General features: G+C 31.0%; 1 protein-coding gene across 1 annotated transcript in view; it reads left to right on the top strand.

Annotated features, from left to right (window-relative positions):
* Window positions 1–3,175: 3,175 nt before the first annotated feature.
* The window catches only part of LOC148302413 (uncharacterized), a 44,649-nt gene continuing 27,822 nt past the window's right edge, over window positions 3,176–20,002 (top strand). Inside the window, exons 1-6 of the mRNA XM_088271675.1 lie at window positions 3,176–3,650; window positions 7,345–7,625; window positions 14,040–14,205; window positions 16,149–16,229; window positions 18,963–19,079; window positions 19,663–19,739. Coding sequence (XP_088127801.1) covers window positions 7,379–7,625; window positions 14,040–14,205; window positions 16,149–16,229; window positions 18,963–19,079; window positions 19,663–19,739 — 688 coding nt within the window. The 5' untranslated portion in view covers window positions 3,176–3,650; window positions 7,345–7,378. The remainder of the gene's footprint in view (window positions 3,651–7,344; window positions 7,626–14,039; window positions 14,206–16,148; window positions 16,230–18,962; window positions 19,080–19,662; window positions 19,740–20,002) is intronic.

Below are 20,002 nucleotides of genomic sequence, written 5' to 3'. Positions count from 1 at the left end.
AGTGTATAAAGTGACTACATAAACCAGTTTATGATAGGTCATAAGCCTTGTAAATGCCCTGACTTGCATATTCTTCTTTATCTATGTTGATATGTTAATAAAGTTACCTGCATTACGTAGTTATATCGGCAACTTCCGTATGCAATGCCTGGCCTGAAAGAATTAGCGGTTTTTTTTAATGAATATTTGTATTTAATTGGATAAAAGTAAAAATAAAGTTATTTGTTAATTTCCGCATGGTGTCCCTGCTCAAGTCTGATTAACATTATGCACTAGAAAGAAGCAGTAACCGTAACAAATGCGTAAGAATTAGAGTTTCCATGCTCCATTGCATTTTATACGCTTCTTGCTTGTTTGAAAATTTTGAAGTGCCATATTATGTATAATATTATAAAATAAATTTAAAATACCGTTGACTAAAATAAATTTCTACGGAAAGAATACATATTTTGGTTGGTTTAATCAGTGTTCCGCATACTTTTTCTGTTTAATGTACACCTGCCAAATTAAGAAATTTCGTACACCAAAGAAAAAAAAGTATTTTATATTGATTTGTTATCAAAATAAATATAATGCGCATATTTAACACATCGCTCACCCCTTTCAACAACGTCATATACCAAAAATCGACAATTTTCAGTTGTGTATGTTTTCGGAATGCCCAGAAAATGTACTATATCCTAGCAAAAAAGGCATATTTTAAACTAAATATTTACCCGCTACAGGGCAGAAATAGTTATTTTTTCATTTTGAAGAAAAGGTATTGTTTAATAATTTTTTTAAATACACTAAATATTTTTCAAATGGAGAAAAAATATTCAGGTTTTACCTAAAAAGATCTGTTGCACAGTAAAAAGTTCAATAAATGGCTTGATATTTACTTTTTTAATATATTTTACTATATTCTTAAACTTTAAAAACGATTTACTGAAAAATCTAGTTTTTTGATTTATGACGTTGTTGAAAGGTGTGAGCGATATATGTAAATAAAAGTAGAATTCAGTCCAATAACCGTGTTTAATTTTGGATATATTACCCAACAATTCAAAATGGAATTCTACCAACTGTCTGCAGTTACAATAAATATATCGAAAATTATTTATGCTCCGTTCCGCATACGTGTCATGATTAGTAAGGATATGCGAGGGATGTAGGAAATTCCAAATTACTGTAAAACCTTCACAAATAATAAACAAAAAATACGTCATATTATTTCATAATTGTGCCAAAAGGGAGTGCAGTGTATCATCTGTATTAATTTAATTTTTAATTTTACATTAAAAATCATATAATACACGTGGGTGTACGCCAACTCGAAAAAATACAATTTTTACTTAATGACGCATATTATAAGGTTTTCAACGTTTTATAAACTGGCAAAATACACTAAGTACTTTGAAATGTCATATTTATGTGGTTTTAAAAATAAATTCAATGCTAAGTTCAATAGCGGGTATTTTATTCAGGGTTTACTTACTTTAAATAACAGGGATTATTCAAATAGGGATTTTAGAGTTAACGTTTTTTCCTTATACCAGCGGTCGGGGTATAAGGCAAAAAGGCAAAGGTATAAGGCAAGAGTTTGCCTTATACCCAAATGGGGTAAAAATTATTTCTACTGAAAATTTCATTTTGTCTATTACATACTTACTATTTTCATGTAACATTTTTTCCGTTTAAATTAATTTCAATGTTTATTTAAAATAAACATTGATTGTCTTCTTTTCAAAATGGGGGGAGGGGTTAGTATCGATTTACGCAAAAATATTTTGGGGTAATGGTTAAAAAAGTTCCCCAACCGCTGCCTTATACCCATGATATGTAGGTTTAAAGTCAAATAAGTTTTAAGCGTAATAATACGAAAACACTTTTTCTTCAAAATTACAAAATTATAATTATTATTAAGTGATTCTGAAATCTAGCTATGGATTATGCAACATCATTTATCATATGGCCATACTTAGGTTTTATATTTGTAAGTTTTAAAGTATATACCTACTTGTGAGTGTACTTTATGTTTAAAGTTACAATAATTTAATGTAATAATGAGTGGAAAATTCTAGGCAAATAAATACGTCTATGGAAAAACCTATACGCAATCACAGAAAATGCCTAAATTCCAATATTATTTTCTACTTGTGAGTGGATTTATTCTTTATGTTTGAAGTTACTATTATTTCATGTAATTCATGAGTGGAAAATTCTTGGCAAAAACACTCGCTGTAGGAAAAAACCATCCCAGCAAATACATCAATTTCCAAATTCTTATCTGAGTGGAAAAACTATGTTATTCGTGAGTGAAAATTGTAGGCAGAAACACTCACTAATCTAAACAACATATTAAACAGGAAATTATGCATTAGCCTGAAATATTGTAATTATCAGGGCTTTTTTAAACAAAAAAGGTCACCTTACGTCAAGCTTTTTTACAAAAAAAAATTGAAATATTATCAAAATATTCATAACAATACCTTATTTTATTTACAACATTTTGAGTGAGTCCAAATACTTGTTCACAAAATCTGGATTATCTCCATATACAGGAGTTATTTTCATATTCTTTTTTGACATCTCATCAAAGATGAAGAAGAATATGGAAGTCTGGGCATTTACGGGGCTGACGACAGTCATAGGCTGGTTTAAGTGATCACCTTACACACGTGTCACATTCACACGTGTCAGCCCCGTAAATGCCCAGACTTCCATATTCTTCTTCATCTTTGATGAGATGTCAAAAAATAATACCTTATTTTATAATTTTGACGAATTATATAAATACAGATTGCAATTACGCAAGCACAAACATTGTTTCGTCTAATTGATTTTGGTAATTAAATAATAAAAATTATCAGTGAAAAATGTGCGTTACATGGAAAAAAGGCCTGGTAATTATTATCGCTTTATAGTTAGGAAGTGACATATTCCAAATATCGATATGGTCCGCGAAATCATTGCCGAGTTTTTGTATTCGGTGTATAACTAGTTATTTTATTTTATTTTATCTCAAGTTCCATTTGCAATAATTCGACTTCCGAACCACGAGTATGAAATGCTTGCGTAAATACATACAATACAGTGCCAGTGGTCCACAAAAATTTCACGTTTCGTAACTGGCCTGACCGACTCTCGGCAGAATTTTTATAAATTTCTCGGTTAGTCGATCCAAGGTACCATTACAGGCGGTATCTTCGTGCGCACATCTCGAAATATTGTTTGATAATTAAAAAAAAACTCTCAAATAAACGCAATATCGCCAATGTTATCAAGTCACTAGTGTCTTGAATCCTATGTGCATTTATATAATATAAATAAATATTTATCAAATTTGAACGAAGTTATGACCGTTTGATTGGTTTATTATACAGAAGGCGATTTAATGGCGATTTTTACATGAAAACTTATGATTATAGTATGTAAATTTTATCGGGAAATCAATTCAAAATATTTAGTGTTTATTATTTTTTCAAAGTATTTTTAGAAAGTGATTAGTTCGTTTATGATTATAAAATTGGAGCAGTTATACTTCAAGATCTAGTGCTTATTTTTATGCGCGATTTTAGTGAAAGTATACGCGTCGAAAAAAATAAAATTAAACGGTGAAACAGTGGAATACAGTTGGATTTAATTAAGAAGAAGATATAAAAAAAAAGGTTTGTAGCTTTTAACAAAACCAACTGACAAATTGGCGTTTCTTGAATAAGCAAAATCATACAAAAAGTACGAGTAAAATCAAGTAGTTTATCATTAAAATTAGATTTATGTTTAAAATGGCAGCGTTTAGGTTGATTTTAAGCACATATGATACGGATCGATTGTAATTTGTTTCAATAAACTAACTACTCGCTTCCCCGCAGAGGTAGGGAGAGAGAATGAAACGCCACATCACTATTTTCCACATTCATGCATATTCTCATGCACACCCGCCGATCATTTCGACTCCTAACCTGACCGCTTTCAAGTATTTGACATACCTGAATGTGCCAAAAATTTTCTCGGTAATTTTTTCAGTGAATATGATTTTCATTAATTGATTCGGCAGTCACTTTGTGGTAAAATCTATCCATTTTTAATTAATGTTTTACTTAGTAAATACCACTATTTCTTAAAATCTACGGTGTTTCAAAATGATGCGGAATGCATCGAAAGTAGATTTGAAGAAATAGTGATATCTACTAAGTAAAACATAAATTAAAAATGAATATGATTTTAACTGGATGAAGATACAAGATACAAGAGGAAGGAATCTGCCTTATCTGTTTTTTTAAATGGACTTTTTATCATAAGGTCAAATTTGAAATGAAAAACTCTTTTTTATTGTTTGCTATTTTACTACATTCACAGTTACATTTGACCATTGTGATAAAACAAATAAAAGCGTACAAAAACTGTTAAGTTAATATAACAGTAATATTGACGAAAAAGTGACAAAAATTACATGAAGTTAAATATATTCAATTCGTGAATGCCTAGGCAAATACTTTTAGAAATGGCAATACATAAGGTCAGGCGTGAATGACGTACCTACTGAACATGTGGTCGAAAAACCCAAAACCTGTTTGATGATGATCAATTTTATTTTTAACAAAACGTCGTCAGGCCAGTGGTTCCATACGGAAGTTACCGATTTCACTGTTAATAAATTTATACAGCGCCATTTTTACGAAATGTCGTCTCAAGGGGGCTTTTATATTATTTATATTTACTATATATTATTTTTTGACATCTTATCAAAGATGAAGAAGAATATGGAAGTCTGGGCATTTACGGAGCTGACCTATGATGGTCGACACACTCAAAATGTTACTATATAATTATGCATTGTAGTATACTTATATGATATTAATTTTTACATTTCTCTTTATCATTAAAATCCTAACCGTCCACCAAACCTCCTCCCTGAGTATTTCCCGCTACCTCCTTCCCTAAACTCCCATTTTCCTTTGCCTTCCTTATTATCATCAATGATATGAACCAATATATATTATGAACTAATTTCGAAACTTTATTCTTGAATCACTAGAACTTCACTAGCGATATCTATTGGTGAGATGAAAAGAAGCTTTTTTGACGAAAATAATATCAGAAATAACTCCTTTAATTGGAGATAATCCAGATTTGTGACACGTTAAATTTAACAAATCTTTACTGGTGACATGCGCGTATATTTTTTCGAAAAACAGAAAGAAAATGATGCGGTTTGAGAATAATAAAAATATGAATATAAATATCAAAGAACCAGTATTTTTAAGGCTACTGTTTTATGCTCCATTACGTTTTATACGTTTTTTAATGGCGTCGTTTGAAAAAGACAGCAATTTTCTAGCAGTTGAACACGAGGTAAAGTTATATTGCTATGCGTCATGTGCCAACTAAGGGATTAGCTGTATACGAATTTTGTCATATACTAAATAAAAATGTAGATGTCATATTAACATCTCAACATAGATGAAGGATAATATAAAAGTATGGGTATTTAAGGTGCTAACGACAGTTATAGGATGGTTTAAGTGATCACTTTACACACATGTAACATTCACCAATTCTACCCATGATTGACAATTACACTACTCAAATTCTTCTTGAGAACTAAGAACTTCGAACTATATCGATTAAATTCGAAACGAACTGTAAATTTACTAGAATTTTATGGGAGACATCTATGATGAGATGAGAGAAGCTTTTTATTAAGCTGAAACTCTTTCATTACGCTACGATGCCCAGTAAATGCCAGACTTCTATATTCTTCTTAATCTATGTTGAGATGTCAAAAAAATTAATTTAAAAAAAGCTCCTAATTCGAGATAATCCAGATTTCTGAACGTATTTGGACACACTCAAAATGTTGTAAATAAATAACCGGTCAAATTATAAGCTAAAAATAAAAATTAAAAGGGTATTTTCAACCGTTTATCTAGTATGCGAATAAAATCCAGGATTCGGACCTCACATACATATTCTTCTTCATCTATGTTGAGATGTCATTTTGAAAATTATCAATTTTTGAGATGTCAAAAATAATTTGAAAATTATCAATTTTTAGGATTGTCTCTAGTAGTGTCAAGTTGTCAACACGTGTGGCTTGGTAAGCAAGCAGGTATACATAATCGCATATAAAGCAGTATTAATTTTCTCTTTATTTGTATATTTTTTTTCATATTTTCGGATTAATCGGGAAATCGATTATACGGGATTTTTCCTACCATTCATCCCGGAAAATCGTGAGAGTTGGTACTGTATTAGTTGACGATGCCTGGAACCAACACAATGACAGAACGTGTTTGTTACTTGTTAAGACTATATTTTGCTCAACGTATTTTCATTTTTTGAAATTTTATTTTAACTTGTTTCCCTCAGTCTCCAGCTAATCTTTCGCAGGTGTTCAAAGTACGGAATTTCGATGAGCATAAATAAAAAAATCGCTTATTGTTTGAATAAACAAATGGAAATTTACTAAGTTTCAAACGTAACAAAACCTTGGCAATGATTTCGCGGACCATATCGATATCTGGAATACCATATGCCACTTCCTAACTATAAAACAATAATAATTTTTATTCTATTTATTGATTTGGCGTTTAATTTGTAGAACTCCATTTTAAATTATGTATTAATTTTCAATCAAACACAGATTTTTTGAGTCTACTAAGTTGTATTTTATTAACAAAAACACATACAAAATTATATTGTGACAATTGTTTCGCCTTGTTAGGGCATTATCAAACGAATGACATTCGACTCAAAAAATCTGTGTTTGATTTAAAATTAATACATAAATTTTTATTTTATAATTATGAAATATTTCAGGTTAATGCATAATTCCTTTTTCTATATGTTTATCCTTGTTTGGATAAATACTTTTCGAACCAATAATATATTTAAAAATATAAAACATTTTATTTTATACAATATTATAATTTATATTTGAAGCAAAAACTTTGTGATTTTCTATTTTATAATTAAAATATAACTTTGTTTTAAAAACACCTTAAATATTTTATTATAACTTAATTTTTATGTCTACCGGTTTCGAAGCTAACCGCTTCTTTTTCAGAGAAAAAAATATAGCTTGAAACCTTTTACAAATCTTAAAACCTTGCAAGCTTTTTTCTCAGGGTTTTCGTGTGTGCGAAATACATACATTAATTTGGTATAAATCATCTTATACCGAGGGATCTTACAATCGTTAACCATTAACTCAAATAACAGGATTCTTTTTCTTCTTCTGTGTGTGTCATCAGATCCCCTTGATACTTGAGAGTAATTGTGTTTGTCTTGAGAATGTTGAGAATGCCGGTTTAAACAAATTATTAAAACAGGTTTAAGTTTTGTTTTTTTTTTCTATAGATTTTATCCATTTTGGACTTCGAATGACAACAAAATGGCGGTGACAAAACTGACATCGCGAGTCTTCAGACTGTTGGATGAAAAGCATCCGAGGGTGGCTTCCTTCAGCAGATGGAAGTCCAGCGCTGCGCCTCAGGCCAGCTTCTTGCTGGAGCCTGACTACCAGGAGAACATGTCGGCGGAGGATAAAGAGTGGAGATGCGCTAAGAGTTACGATCAAGTTCCAGGGCCGAGGCCTTTACCGCTTTTAGGAAATAGCTGGAGGTTTTTGCCCTTTTTTGGTATGTAAATATTTGTATTTTGTACATTAAAAGCATTGATAACTTTGTGGTATGGTACTAAAACACTCTTCTTAACATCCATTGGTCACTTTGTGATAGACGTTAAGTTATATTTTAATAATAAATGGAAAATCACAAGTTAGTGCTTCAAACATAAATTATATTCGTATGTATTGTTTACAAAAATATAAATTATGTCAAACCCTTTTTAAAAAATACATATAAAAAAAACCTCCCCCTAATTTATCCGTTATATTGAGATTTTACTGTATGTAACATATTTTATTACCTTAAATAATAAATCTAATTTATTTTTTGAGGAAAATGCATTCAAATAATACTTAAAGCATTATATGAATGTATTCTTATTTTGAGAATGGCCAAATAACGTGTATTTTATACTTAATAATTTTATTTTTAAGTTGTACATTACAATGGAAAAATGCAGAATAGATCAATGACTTCAGATGCAAAATAATGCATTATTATAATCTGAACGGAGTCGTTATTTTCTATTTGTAAAGAACAATGCACCGCGTAAATCATGCAACAAATTTCTCCTGACACGCTCTGATTCCCGCGTAAATTCATTATATTTAGTAGCTACATACTTTTCACTATGTATCCAGCAATTAAAATTTCCAATGATTACAAGATAATTGGAAATATCGATATTTTGTTAGTCCCAAAGCTACAAAAACAACGTCACATTTCACTCACTCCTTTTAAGAACGTCATAAATAAAAAAAACTTGATTTTTCAGGAGAACGTTTTTAAAGTTTAAAAATATAAAACAATGTATTAAAAATAAATATCAAGGCACTTATTGCAGTTTTTACTGTGCAACAGATCTTTTTAGGTAAAACCTGAACGTTTTTTTTTCCATTTTATATTAAAAAAAATAATTAAACAATACCTTTTCTTCAAAATGCAAAAAACAACACTTTCTGTCCTGTAGCGGGTAAATATTAAGTAAAAAATATGCCGCTTTTGCTGGGATATAGTACATTTTCTGGGCACTCCGAAAACGTGCACAACTGAAAATTGTCGATTTTCGATTTATGACTTTCTTGAAAGGAGTGAGGGATTAGTATAAAATGAGAAATTTAATTCGGACATGTATTTTTTTTTTGTGTTTAAGGCAATATTCGATAAAACGTAACTTAATTTTCTTTAAATCGAAGTAAATTATGACGTAAGATGTAATTGTATTTTTTTCGTAAAACAAGGTTTTTGTTTGGAAAAAAATTGTTTTTCTTTGAAATAAATGCGAGTATATGGTTATGAAAAGAAAAAATATTGAAAGGTAAGGAATAGTACTTTTAAGAAATAGTGGTATTTACTACGTAAAACTAAAATTAAAAATGGATAGATATTTCCACAAAGTGACTGCCGAATAAATTATTGAAAAAAAATGAAAGTAAGGAGTTAAAATTAAATTCTATGATTGCAAGTAAGCGTTAGAAGAATATTTGAGGTATTTTTTAAACATCGTTTTTGTATTGAAAAAATACGTTTTCCTTCAGAATAAATATAAGGTTTTGAAAAGAAAAGAGTTATTGAAATGTAGGGAGTTAAAAACATATTTAAGAAAATATTTTTTTAATAACCTTTTATTTTTTCAAATAAATATTAGTGATTTTTTTACTGTAATATTTATTCAATATTACCCTGGGCACAAGTCCTGAACCTAAGTGGAGGGCTGATCACCTTCCCTTCGTGTGTTAACGATCAAGATAACACTGCTTTTGTATGACGCAGTGCTCTATGGTTTGATGAAGAAGAAATACAGATCCTAAAAAAAATGTTATATGTATTATAAAAAAAAATGGATGCACGCTGCCGGTCGCTTATTGAATTCTATGTTTGCGAGTAAGGTCTTAAATAAAAACTAACTAAGTAACAGAGGTAAGCAGAGAAAATACTTAAAGGCGCATGACAATGCTGGGAACAATGTGAATGGTGCACTGAAATCAGTTATAGCAAATAAAAACCCATCAGCGGAAGCTAAACTGGCAGTGCACAACGGAGTCCTGGTTCCAACTCTAATGTATGGAAGTGAAACATGGAGTTGGCAAAAGAAGGATGAAAGTAGACTGAATGCAGTCGAAATGCGATCTCTCAGAAGAATGTGCGACAAAACGATGTATGATAGACATGCGAATAGTGAAATAAGGAAGGAATGCAAATCTGAGATAAGCATTATCGATAAAATAAAGAAAGGTGTGTTGAGATGGTTGGGACATGTAGAACGAATGAGTGAGGAAAGAACGGTAAAACAAATTTATGACGCGAATGTTATTGGGAAAAGAAGCAGAGGAAGACCGAGAAAAACATGGCACGATCAGGTATGCCAAATACTTGAAAGTTTTCAGGCTAGGAGTCGTAACAATCGGCGGGTACGTATGAGGAGATGCATGAACGTGGAAGAGGCGAAGAATGTTTGCAAGGACAGAGTGGTGTGGCGCTCTTTTCTCTCTGCCTACCCCTGCGGGGAAGCGGCGTGATGGTTAGTTAGTTAGTTAGCATGACAATTTTCCTTATTTTCTTTTTAGTTTTATTTATATTGATTTTGTTACAAATGCACTGAAGAAATAAGTGCATAATCAAACAAGAAATAACGTAAATCAACATTAGTTATACGAGTATTTGTCTGCAATGTGTTTAAAATGACGTATTGTTTGTATTTCCACTTCAGTTTATCAATATAAGACTAGGGTGAGAATTGTTTTATCTACAACGTGTTAATTTACAGTTCATATACACACACTTGTTGATAAGTCTTTAATTTTAAGCAATTTAGTAAATTTAAATCACTGGTGTAGACCAGTGATAAAAAACGAAAATATTCTTTGTCAACTGAGGCATATTGTAACACAAGCAAAAGTAGATATTATTAAATAATAATAATAATAAAACCCTTATCCGGACCCCAATGGTGCATAGGGCACTGCGTCATATAAAAGCAGTGTTATCTTGATCGTTTACACATGAAGGAAAGGTGTATTTAAAAAGATATTATTAAAAGTAGATATTATTATTTTAAAAAAACATTTTGAGTGTGTCCAAATACTTGTCCACAAATCTGTATTATCTCCAATTATAGGAGTTATTTTTCATATTATTTTTTGACATCTCATAAAAGATGGAAAAGAATATGGAAGTCTGGGCATTTACTGGGCTGACGATTGTCATAGGCTCGTTTAAGTGATCATTTTACACACGTGTAACATTCACCAATTCTACCCATTATTGACAACCAAACTACTCGAATTCTTGGAAGTTCCAAATATATGAACCAATTTAGAAACATTATTCTTGAATCATTAGAGCTTCACTATCATAATCGAGGATTCGGACCTCACATACTAATATAAGAGTTTTTTTTAATTTTTTTATTTTTAATTTATTGGCAAAGCACCCAATTTTGGGTGATACCTGCCATACTAGTGATTTTACTTAAACAATTTTTTTTTAATTGATTTTTTTTGGGGTCACACGCTTTTGCCATACTTTTTTATATGTTTAATTATCGCATCGTTAACATTTAATATAAGAGTTCTGCTCAATAAAAAGCTTCTTTTCATCTCACCAATAGATGTCTCTAGTGAGGTTCTAATAAATTGGTTCATATATATAGAACTTTCAAGAATTTGATTGACCATGATTGACTTCTTCGTAACTCAGTTGAATGGAATTGATGAGACAGCGCTGTGGTTTCAACTAGATGGCGCATTATGCCACACGGCAGGTGCCACCATAATTTTACTGCGGGATATTTAAATTTGTATATCTCTAAAAAAACACCCTTTATAATGAATTCATAAATAATCTCTACGCTATTTTTTTACTGTAATTTCAACTCTGCTAGACAGCCTTGTTCGAATAGTACAAAATACCAGATTCTAAAATCTTGAATAGTAGGGTATTGTATATCGAAACTCACAATTTGGTGTGTGATTATACTAGAGAATTTGGGTCAGCTGGCTTAAGAAAAGAAAAAGTGGTTTTATCCCACTCTTTATACCGTATGTGCAATTAGTTATATGACGTCACAAGGTAGACACTTTTTTTTAACAGTGCTGCGTTTGCCAGCGAGCTAATCTTCATCTGCACATCTCTCCAAAATCTCTCATCTTTTTTTTTTCGCCGTTTCTTTGCGTTGTTTTTATTTTAATTTGTTTATTATTTTAATTTCATTTTATACAAAAAAAAATGTAAAACATATCGCCCACTCCTTTCAAGAACGTCATAAATCAAAAATCGTCCATTTTCAGTTGTGCATGTATTCCGAATACCCAGAAAATGTACTATATCCCACCAAAAGCGGCATATTTTTAACTTAATATTTACCCGCTACAGGGCAGAAAGTGTTGTTTTTGCATTTTGAAGAAAAGGTATTGTGTGATTATTTTTTTAAATATCCTTCAGGTTTTACCTAAAGAGATCTGTTGCACAGTAAAAAGTTCAACAAGTGGCTTGATATTTATTTTTAATACATTGTATTTTATTTTTTAACATTAAAAACGCCCTGCTGAAAAATCAAGTTTTTTGATTTATGACGTTCTTGAAAGGAGTGAGCGATATATGGCTGACTAAGTATTGCACCCACCACTTAGTCAAGCTGGAATAAAGACTTATTATTAAATCCATTTGAAAATTTTAATACTAAGGCCTTACTCGCAATAGTATAATTCATTAGCGACCGGCTGCTCTGAGTTACTCAGTTTTCTTTAAACCCAGGTAACATTTAACGTAATCGCATTTATATTTCGCTTAAAACGCCGTTTTTGTTTTTCTTCGAAAAAAATATATGGCTTTCAAAAGAAAAGAGTTATTAAAAGGCAAGGAGTTAAAAAATGATAAATTATATTAATTTGCCAATTTTCAATACACATTTTAAAAAATGTGCGCAGACATGACTAATTATTCACTTTGTAAATTTGAGAGTATACCCTTAAGGCCAAATTCGCATTAATAAAACTCAGTTGTCTTCCAGCAACGCATAGAGCCGGTCGTCGGGTCACGTGTGTTTTTTACATGCAAATCGCATTTTTGTTTGTTTTTGGAATATGTACTGAAAAAATATTTTTACATTTTTTTACAACTCTTTTCTTTTCAAGACTATATCGTAGTCGTACAGGAGAAAGTGACCAACTACCAAAAGGTAAAATGTTCAGGAGGGCCATTTAAGTCACTTTTGCTTGGCAAAAAAATGAACATCGATGCAGTTAGTCATTTTTACCAAGTCATTATATTATACTTCCAAGTTTAAAATCCTTTGGGATGTTTTTCAGGGCAATATTAAGCTAGTAAGATATCAAATAGTCAATGATTACGGTTTTGTAAAAAAATGCACTTGGTCACTTTCTCCTGTATGACTACGATATATTTATTTCGAAGAAAACATGTTTTTTTCAATACAAAAAAGTTGTGCGAAAAATATCAAATGCGTCAAATCTGGGTTCACAGAAAATGAAATTGTGATTTGTCGTATATTGAACCTTAAATACAACGTTCACTTTTCACTAGGAAAAAGTGTTTAAAAATAACATTATAGAAACGTTTAAAAGTGTTTTATGGAGCTCTTACTGAAAAATAATCTGTAAATCATTGAACCAGTTTCATACGGTTTCAAAATAATATAACTGTTCAAAAGAAAAACTGATTTAAAGCAACAGTTTTCTGTTATTTCAACCATCTCTAGTATATACTCGTATGTATTTTTGTCCGCCTCCGCAGTGTAGTGGTTGGCACATTTCGCTACAATGCAAGAGGTCGCTGGTTCTATTTCCGGATGGGGTTAAAATACGTCTTTTTAACGGTATTTTAAAAATATTTTCCTTGGTTAGTGGAAGCACAAGAATCTTGCTTTCTTATAATTAACGAAAAAAAAAACTTTATTTCTGGCGTTTCTCATGTATGTGATTATAATCCAGGATTCCGATCTCACATACCAATAAAAGAGTTTCTGCTCAATAAACAAGTTTCTTTTCATCTCACTGATAGATGTTTCTAGTGAAGTTCTAACGATTCAAGAACAACGTTTCGAAATTGGTTTATATTTATAGAACTTCCAAGAATTTGAGTAGTGTGGTTGTCAATAATGGGTAGAATTGGTGAATGTTACACGTGTGTAAAATGATCACTTAAACCAGCCTATGACGGTCGTCAGACCCGTAAATGCCCACACTTCCATATTCTTCTTCATCTTTGAAGAGATGTCAAAAAATAATATTACATCAATTTCTGCTGTCAAAAAATAATATTACAAAAAAATGCTTTTTCAATACGATTTTTGCGATACATACACGTTATTTACCTTTTAAAACTGAGTCCACTGTTCAACATAAAAATAACATGAGAAAAATTTATTTAAAGACCTTTAATAGATGTTTTTTTCCCTTGTTACAGGTCAATTTGAACTGGAGCGACTCGACAAGATGGGAAAAAAATTATACGACGATTATGGTCCTTGTCTGAAGTTAACTGGGATTCCAGGAAAACCGGATATCCTTTTCATCGCAGATCCTGATGATATACAGAAAGTCTTCAGGAATGAAGATCAACACCCAAACAGGTACGAGTTTATGTATACTAAAAAATATAAGCAGATACTTGGGTGAACCAAACTTGCGCGGAGTTTTTTATTTTATTATTTTTAATATTTTTTATGTTGTCTTTATAATACAATGTAGTTGTAAACAAAATATGGCTGATTCCCCTACCATTAAAGTGGAGAAATTCACTCAGTTTGATAATAAACAAGATACTTAATTTAACCAAAAAACGTGCCAAAGAATATGAGCAATATGTAAAAAAAAACATGAAATGATAAAAAAAGGTTTTGCAATTTTACAAACCGTTTTTGATTACAAAAAGTATTTATGAAAATTAACTTAAAAAGTAAAACTTCTAGTTATATCATCATCATCATCTTCTAAAGGCAGCGCCTTGTTGTGTCAGCCACTTGTCTCTGTCAGTCGCCATCCTCTTGAGCTGCGAATAGGAGGAGACGTCCATGAGCCGCTTCAAATCCTGGAAGTATGAAGTTCTTGGGCGGCCTCTTGTTCGTTTTCCCAAGATTCTTCCTTCGAAGATGTTGCTAAGAAAGGTGCTATGTCTAATTGAGTGCCCTATTAGCTTGGCCTTCCTCTTCAAAATATGATTTATAAGCTCTTTTCTTTCTTTTACGTCCTGCAACACCTTTTCGTTGGACTTCCTTACGACCCATGATGTTTTGGTCATCTTCCTCCAAACCCACATCTCAAATGCTTCAAGCCGGTCTTTTTCGTACTTTTGGATGGTCCAGGTTTCACACCCATACAACAAAACACTCCAAACAAAAGCCTTTATGAATCCTTTTCTTACTTCAATTTTTAAATGTTTGTTTGATAGGAGGCTGTACTTTTTCATAAAAGTTTGCTTGGCTAGCGTTATCCTCTTTTTTATGTCTAGGGTACATTTATTGTTATATGTTAGCGTGCTACCCAGATAACAGAATTGATCCAACTGTTGAATTACTCTATTTCCGAGAAGTATTGTTGGATGGAGGTCAGATTGCTCTTTTTCAACGATCATTGATTTTGTTTTGGCGGCATTAATTTTCAAATGGAACTTATCCAGAGCATTAGAGTTATATATAAACTATAAATGAATAATAAAATACTTAAAACAAAAATTACCAATTTTAAAATATTAATTGTAATGTATTAATGTAGTATTGAATTTATGTGATAAAATCAATGCTACAAATAAACCTTTCCAAAAAATTACTAAAATAGTAAAACTTTCAAATGTATGTTTAAAGTATATAAAGATACTTAAGACTAAAATCACAAGTTTTAAAATACATTTTATCTGAAGTAGAAAATAATGTGTTTAAAAGAGAAAAGGCTGGTATAGTGGTTAGCACACTTGGCTACAATGCTGAAGGTCCCTAAATTGTACATTTCAATTATGTAATTTGTCACTTAAAGTGAACACTTACACCAGCATATGACGGTCGTCAGCTCCGTAAATGCCCAGACTTCCATATTCTTCTTCATCTTTGATGAAATGTCAAAAAATAATATGAAAATAACTCCTTTAATTAGACATAATCCAGATTTTGTGAACAAGTATTTGGACACACTCAAAATGTTGTAAATAAATTATCTGGTAAAATTATAAGCTTAAATAATATTTTCTGGCGTTTCTCATGTGCGTGATTATAATCCAGAATTCGGACCTCACATTCTAATAAAAGAGTTTCTGCTCAATAAAAAGCTTCTTTTCATCTCACCAATAGATGTCTCTAGTGAAGTTCTAATGATTCAAGATCAACGTTTCGAAATTGGTTCATATATATAGAACTTCCAAGAATTTGAGTATTGTGGTTGTCAATAATGGGTAGAATTGGTGAATGTTACACGTGTGTAAAGTGATCTTTGATGAGATGTCAAAAAATAAAATGTAATGTCCTTTTCTCCTAATATAATATACCATACACAATTGTTGTTTTAATAATATATTTTTCTTTAGACCCTCAATGCCGTCTCTGGTATATTACAAGACGCAGCTGAGAAAAGACTTTTTCGGAAAATATGGAGGTGTTTTAAGCGTGTAAGTATTTATTTTTAATTAGGTACTGGTAATTATTTATTTATTTATCAAACTTCTTGCAAAGATAGTATAAAAATTTTCTGGCTTATTGCAAAACGCAATATCTTCCAATCAACAAAAAAACACAGATGGGATACTGGTCAAAGTTCATGAAACTTTAATATATAGACAGCTGTTTGAAAGTTGAGGCGTCCGCCTCCAAAGTGTAATGGTCAACACGATCGGTTACCGTACTTGAGGTCCTGGGTTCGATTCTTAGGGGGAGTCGAATAAATATAAGTGATTTTTCACTCTATTATTTAATATTACCCTGGACAAGTACCTGAAACGCAGGTCTGATCTATATATATATATATATATATATATATATATATATATATATATATATATATATATATATATATATATATATATATATATATATATATATATATATATATATATATATATATATATATATATATATATATATATATATATATATATATATATATATATATATATATATATATATATATATATATATATATATATATATATATATATATATATATATATATATATATATATATATATATATATATATATATATATATATATATATATATATATATATATATATATATATATATATATATATATATATATATATATATATATATATATATATATATATATATATATATATATATATATATATATATATATATATATATATTTGTATATATATAAACATATATTATATGTATATATATAAACATATATTATATTATCTATCACATATACTACAGTATCTACTCAATGAATTAGGGCCACGCAGAATTTCGCGCAATTTCTCAATTCAAACAGGAATAACTCAGAGAAAACCTTGAATAAAACAACATTGAATTTTATTTACACATGAACACTTTATTACGCTTAAATTATGCATATATTTTCATATAAATATAGTTAGTATTTAGTATTTCCACCTTTGGCAGAAATAACTGCCTCAATTCTTTTTGGCATACTTAAAATGCACTGTTTTATCATATTTTTTATTTCTTCGTCTACTGACCTAATTTTTTGAATATTTTTTTTTAGACAGTCTACTGTCGGATTTGGAAATGAGTATACCTTATTTTTTTTAACATGCTCCATACGTTTTCTATAGGATTAAGGTCCGGAGAATTTCCAGGCCAGGGGAGCAAAGGCAGATTTTCGTTAAACAAACATTTTATTATTGATTTAGCCCGGTGGCAAGGTGCCCCATCCTGCATGAAGGTGTATGGACCTTCTGTTGGGTCGAGTGTATGGTAAAAGGGCAATAAAATTCGTTCGAGGATCTGCTTATAGGAATTTTGGTTCATTGTTCCTTCCACGAAAAACAACGGCCCAGGTAAATTGTTAATAATACATGACCATATCATTGTTGCAGGGGGGTGTTTGATAACTTTTACCACACAGGCCTCATTGTAACTTTCCATTGGTGTTCTCCTGACGAATCGACGGCTCTCTGTCACGGCTTCTAGCCGGCACTCATCACTAAAGATGACCTGAAAAATAATGAAAATTTAAGTTGAATTCAAATATATAAGTTTATTTACTAAAATGATATGTTGAAAATTCAATTTAAATAAATACCTTTTTCCAATCATCTACCGAGTAATTTCGATGTAGCCTGGCCCATTTTAATCGATCCGCTTTCATTCGTGGTATCAATTTTGGTACTTTTACAGGGCGCCTGCATTTCAGATTTACTTCGTAAAGACGTTGCCTCAGTGTTGATACCGATATATTTATACCCTCTTCTTCCAATTTTATTTTTAATGTTTTTGCTGATGCACTACGGTTTTCTAAGGCACTTTGAACGATTTTTGATCAGTCCTCGGTGTTGTTTTTCTAATCCTACGACAGTTCTTTCGCCGATTGCTGGTGGCGAATGACTGATTTTTTATTGATTTTGAAATTCTGTCCACTGTTTGACGAGAAACGTTTTCTTTTTTTGAAATTTCTCTATTAGATAGTATTTCTAATTTCAGTAGCACTATAACACTAGACTTTTTTTCCTCAGAAATGTCTTTACTTTTTCCCATTTCGTCCTTTTCAAAAAAAACACTTGTGTTTACAAAAAAAAATTATACTTTATGAACTAAAATTAAAAATTAAGTTTTTTTCACAAGACACGATAACTATATAACCTCTCTGAACAAAACAACAACCAGAACTCAAGGAACTTCACTAATAAATGAGATAGGACTATTTTTTGAACTTTCAACTATCTGTCTACCAGTGCTAATTAGGGACCTTTCTCAGAAAAAGGGTTTGAAATTTTGTAAAGGGTTAAATAATCCAGGTATATTTTACATATTATTGAAGGTAATATACATGATATTAGATGTCAATAGAAAACTTAAAGTATTTATGTAAAATAAATATAATAATCCAAAAGATTTCAGAGTATTCAAAAAAATAATGGGTGGCCCTAATTCATTGAGTAGATACTGTATAGTATATGTTAGAGACTTGTGCCCCTCTTCTGTTTCACCACAGATATGTGTCCGTAAAAAAACGATACGATTTATTGATGATATTATTATGGTTATTTACTATGTTTTATTTGTGACATTATTATATTTAATTACTTTGTTTTATTTGTGATATTATTATGTTTATTTACTACGATTTATTGATGACATTATTATGTTTATTTACTATGATTTATTAATGATATTCTTATGTATATTTTCGCAGCCAAGGCGATGTTTGGAGCTCGTTTCGCACTAAAGTGCAACAGGCCATGTTGCAACCAAGAACAGCTAAATTGTATGTAGGAGCTATCGAGGAAGCGGCAATGGCTCTGGTCGAAAGGTAAATCAGATATAGCACTCATTTTCTAAGAATGCAAGGACACAAGTACTGACGGCTGTCCAGACTTAAAACACAGTAAGAGACATTTTTTTGTAGTACGTTTTTTTTTGCATTTTTGGACTGAGTAGAATCTAAGTAGATTCTGTCCAAAAATGCAAAAAAAACGTACCACAAAAAATGTCCCTTACTGTGTTTTGAGTTTGGACAGCCGAGTAGGCACTAGTCCCGGGTTCTAGACCTTCCCCAAGTCAAAGTCAAGGTCACGAGGTCAGAAAGTCAGTTTTTTTTCGGAAAATGCTTGCAATTTATGTAACTTTCGTGAAAATTCTAGGGTAGAGACGGTTTTTATTCTACAACATTGTAAGTGTGTCCAAATACTTATTCACAAATCTGGATTATCTCCAATTATGAGTTATTTTTCATATTATTTTTTGACATCTCATCAAAGATGAAGAAGAAATATGGAAATCTGTGCATTATCGGGGCTGACAACCGTCATAGGCTGGTTTAAGTGATCACTTTACACACGTGTAACATTCACCAATTCTACCTGTTATTGACAACCACCGTTTCTCATTTTCAGAGCTCGTCTGATCAAGGATGAAAATCAGGAAATGCCGGCCGATTTCATGAATGAACTAAACAAATGGTCCCTAGAATGTAAGTCCTACATACTCCAAATCATTTTTACTTTTTACATACATACATAATAATAATAATAATAATAAATCCCTTATCCGCACCCCAATGGTGCATAGGGCACTGTGTCATATAAACGCAGTGTTATCTTGATCGTTTACACATGAAGGAAAGGTGATCAGCCCTCCGCTTCAGGTACCAGTCCATGGTAATATTGAATAAATATTACAGTGAAAAAATCACTTATATTTATTTTACCCCCATTGGGAATCGAACCCGGGACC

This window comes from Brachycentrus maculatus, unplaced genomic scaffold (genome assembly GCF_059751285.1).
Source record: "Brachycentrus maculatus isolate JH-2025_06_01 unplaced genomic scaffold, ASM5975128v1 h1tg000454l, whole genome shotgun sequence".
NCBI classification, from domain to species: Eukaryota; Metazoa; Arthropoda; class Insecta; order Trichoptera; family Brachycentridae; genus Brachycentrus; species Brachycentrus maculatus.
Note: the sequence above shows the minus strand (reverse complement) of the source record. Positions and strands in the feature narration are given on the sequence as shown.